The sequence below is a fragment of the Onychostruthus taczanowskii genome, unplaced genomic scaffold, assembly GCF_017590055.1.
Source record: "Onychostruthus taczanowskii isolate IOZ18803 unplaced genomic scaffold, ASM1759005v1 scaffold466, whole genome shotgun sequence".
Classification (NCBI taxonomy): Eukaryota; Metazoa; Chordata; class Aves; order Passeriformes; family Passeridae; genus Onychostruthus; species Onychostruthus taczanowskii.
In genome coordinates, this window is record NW_024502192.1 from 119 (window position 1) to 3,559 (window position 3,441).

At 54.7% G+C, this 3,441-nt stretch overlaps 1 protein-coding gene across 1 annotated transcript in view; it reads left to right on the forward strand.

Moving 5' to 3' along the window:
- The first annotated feature begins 422 nt into the window (after positions 1-422).
- Positions 423-3,441, forward strand: part of LOC121341321 (adenylate cyclase type 3-like) — a 14,339-nt gene continuing 11,320 nt past the window's right edge. Inside the window, exons 1-2 of the mRNA XM_041414749.1 lie at positions 423-880; positions 954-1,035. Of these exons, the coding sequence (XP_041270683.1) occupies positions 423-880; positions 954-1,035 (540 nt within the window). The remainder of the gene's footprint in view (positions 881-953; positions 1,036-3,441) is intronic.

The window sequence follows — 3,441 nt, forward strand, 5'->3', positions numbered from 1 at the left end:
TCTGGGACATGGTGGACGCGCCTCAGGGACATGGCGGACGCGCCTCGGGAACATGGCGGACGCACCTCGGGAACATGGCGGACACGCCGCGGGAGCATGGCGGACGCGCCGCGGGAACATGGCGGTGACAAATCCTCCTTGTGGCCGCAGGCTTTCCCCAAAAAGATGGTGGCCTTCTCCACCTGGATCGACCGCACCCGCTGGGCGCGTCCCCAGCTCGTCTACCATGGCGACCACGGGGTGGTGACCAACGGGGACATTGGGGCCACCGTGTGATGGCTCTGTGGAACAGTTACATCACCCTGGTGGCCACGGTGGCCACCGTGTCCCCATGTCCCCACAGTGACCCCACTTTCGTGTCCCCATCTCGGCTCAGCTGGTGATGGGGTGGTGACCAATGGGGACATTGGGGCCACCGTGTGATGGCTCTGTGGAGCAGTTACATCACCCTGGTGGCCACGGTGGCCACTGTGTCCCTGTGTCCCCATCTCAGCTGCCATGGTGATGGTGGGGTGGTGACCAGTGGGACATTGGGGCCACCATGGGGTGACTTTGTGGAGCAGTTACGTCACCCTGGTGGCCACGGTGTCCCCGTGCTGACCCCACCCTCGCGTCCCCAGCTCGCCTGCCGTCGCGACCGCTGGGTGGCGACCAACGGCACCTCGGGGCCGCCCCGCGGCGGCGGCTGCGCCGAGCACCCCAAGTACTACAGCCACATCGCCCTGCTGGCCCTGGTGGCCACCGTCATGCTGGTCCAGGTGAGCCACATGGTCAAGCTGACCCTCATGGTGCTCATCACCGCCGCCACCGGCGCCGTCAACTTCTCCGCCTGGGAGCCCATCTTCGACCAGTACGACCGGCGGCGCGGCCAGCACAGCTCGTAAGGGGACGCGGGGACGGGGAGGGGACACCGGGAATCCCGGAATTCCGTCATCCCGACGATCCCTCGGCAGGTCCGTGCTGGTCCCCTCCAAGTATTCCATGACCGCCATGATCTTCGTGGTGATGCTCAGCTTCTACTACTTCTCGCGGCACGTGAGTGGCTGGCAGGGGAAAGGTCTCCTGCCCTCCCTTTTCCTTCTTCTTCCTTCCTTTTCCCACCCTTTCTTCCCTTTTCCTTCCTTTTCCTGTCCTTTCTTCCCCCTCCCTTCCTTATTTTTCCTTCTTTTCCCGCTTTTTCTTCCCTTTCCTTCCTTCTCCTTCCTTTTCCTGTCCTTTCTTCCCCCTCCCTTCCTTATTTTTCCTTCTTTTCCCGCTTTTTCTTCCCTTTCCTTCCTTCTCCTTCCTTTTCCTGTCCTTTCTTCCCCCTCCCTTCCTTATTTTTCCTTCTTTTCCTGCTTTTTCTTCCCTTTCCTTCCTTATCCTTCCTTTTCCTCCTCTTTATTCCGCTTCCCCCCTTTTCCTTATTTTTCCTTATTTTTCCTTATTTTCCCTTGTTTTTCCTTTTTCTCCTGGTATTTCTTCCCTTTTCCTTCCTTCTCCTTCCTTTTCCTCCCTTCCCTTCCTTATTTTTCCTTCTTTTCCTGCTTTTTCTTCCCTTTCCTTCCTTATCCTTCCTTTTCCTCCTCTTTCTTCCCCTTCCTTATTTTTCCTTATTTTTCCTTATTTTTCCTTTTTCCTTCTTCTCCTGCCCTTTCTTCCCTTTTCCTTCCTTCCTTCTCCTTCCTTTTCCTCTTACCTCTCCTTCCATCCCTTTTCCTTCCTCTTCCATATTTTTCCTTCTTTTCCCTTCCTTTTCCTGCCCTTCCTTCCCTTTCCCTTCCTTTTTTCCCCCTTGCCTCTCTTTCCCTTCCTGTTTCCTTCTTATTCCTCCATTTCCTGCTCTTTCTTCACCCTCCCTTCCTTTATTTTCCTTTTTTCCCTTCCTTTTCCTCCCCTTTCTTCCCCTTTCCATCCTTTTCCTTCTTTTTCCTGCCTTTTCTTCCCTTTCCCTTCTTTTTCCTCCTCTTAACCTCTCCCTTCCCTTTTCTTCCCTCCCTTTCCCTCCCTAAATCCTTTCCCTAAATCCCTTCCCGGATTCCCTGCAAGCTCCGAGGCACCGGGATTTATCCCAGGCCCATCCACAGCACATGCAGCTTTTCCAAGGATACTCCCAAAGGGTTTTCCTGGCCCCACCAATTCTGGGAATACCGCCATCCCATCATCCCATAATCCCATAATCCCATTGTCCCATCATCCCAATCCCTTTGGAAGATCGACACCCAGGACCAGAAGGAGCGCGTCTCCGTTATCCCATCCCATTATCCCCTTATCCCCTTATCCCAACATCCCATAATCCCATTATCCTGGGAATTCCCACCATCCCACAATCCCAGGTGGAGAAGCTGGCCCAGATGCTGTTCCTGTGGAAGATCGACGTCCATGACCAGAAGGAGCGCGTCTCCATTATTCCATTATCCCGTTATGCCATTATCCCCTTATCCCATCCCACAATCCCATAATCCTACAATCCCACAATCCCACTTTCCCAAAATCCCGGGAATTCCCACAATTCCCAGTCTGTGTTCCCAGGTGGAGAAGGTGGCCCGGACGCTGTTCCTGTGGAAGATCGACGTCCGCGACCAGAAGGAGCGCGTCTCCATTATAAAATCCCATTATCCCATCCCAATATCCCATCCCAATATCCCATCCCAATATCCCATCCCAATATCCCATCCCAATATCCCACGATCCCACATTCCCACAATTCCAGGAATTCCCACAATTCCCGGCCTGTGTTCCCAGGTGGAGAAGCTGGCCCGGACGCTGTTCCTGTGGAAGATCGACGTCCACGACCAGAAGGAGCGCGTCTCCATTATCCCATCCCATTATCCCATCCCAATATCCCACTATCCCACATTCCCACAATTCCAGGAATTCCCACAATTCCCGGCCTGTGTTCCCAGGTGGAGAAGCTGGCCCGGACGCTGTTCCTGTGGAAGATCGACGTCCACGACCAGAAGGAGCGCGTCTCCATTATCCCATCCCATTATCCCACAACCCCAATATCCCACAATCCCACATTCCCAAAATCCCAGGAATTCCCACAATTCCCGGCCTGTGTTCCCAGGTGGAGAAGCTGGCCCGGACGCTGTTCCTGTGGAAGATCGACGTCCACGACCAGAAGGAGCGCGTCTCCATTATACAATCCCAATATCCCATCCCAATATCCCATCCCAATATCCCACGATCCCACATTCCCACAATCCCGGGAATTCCCACAATTCCCACAATCCCCGGCCTGTGTTCCCAGGTGGAGAAGCTGGCCCGGACGCTGTTCCTGTGGAAGATCGACATTCACCACCAGAAGGAGCGCGTCTCCATTATCCCATCCCATTATCCCATCCCAATATCCCACTATCCCACATTCCCACAATTCCAGGAATTCCCACAATTCCCGGCCTGTGTTCCCAGGTGGAGAAGCTGGCCCGGACGCTGTTCCTGTGGAAGATCGACGTCCAC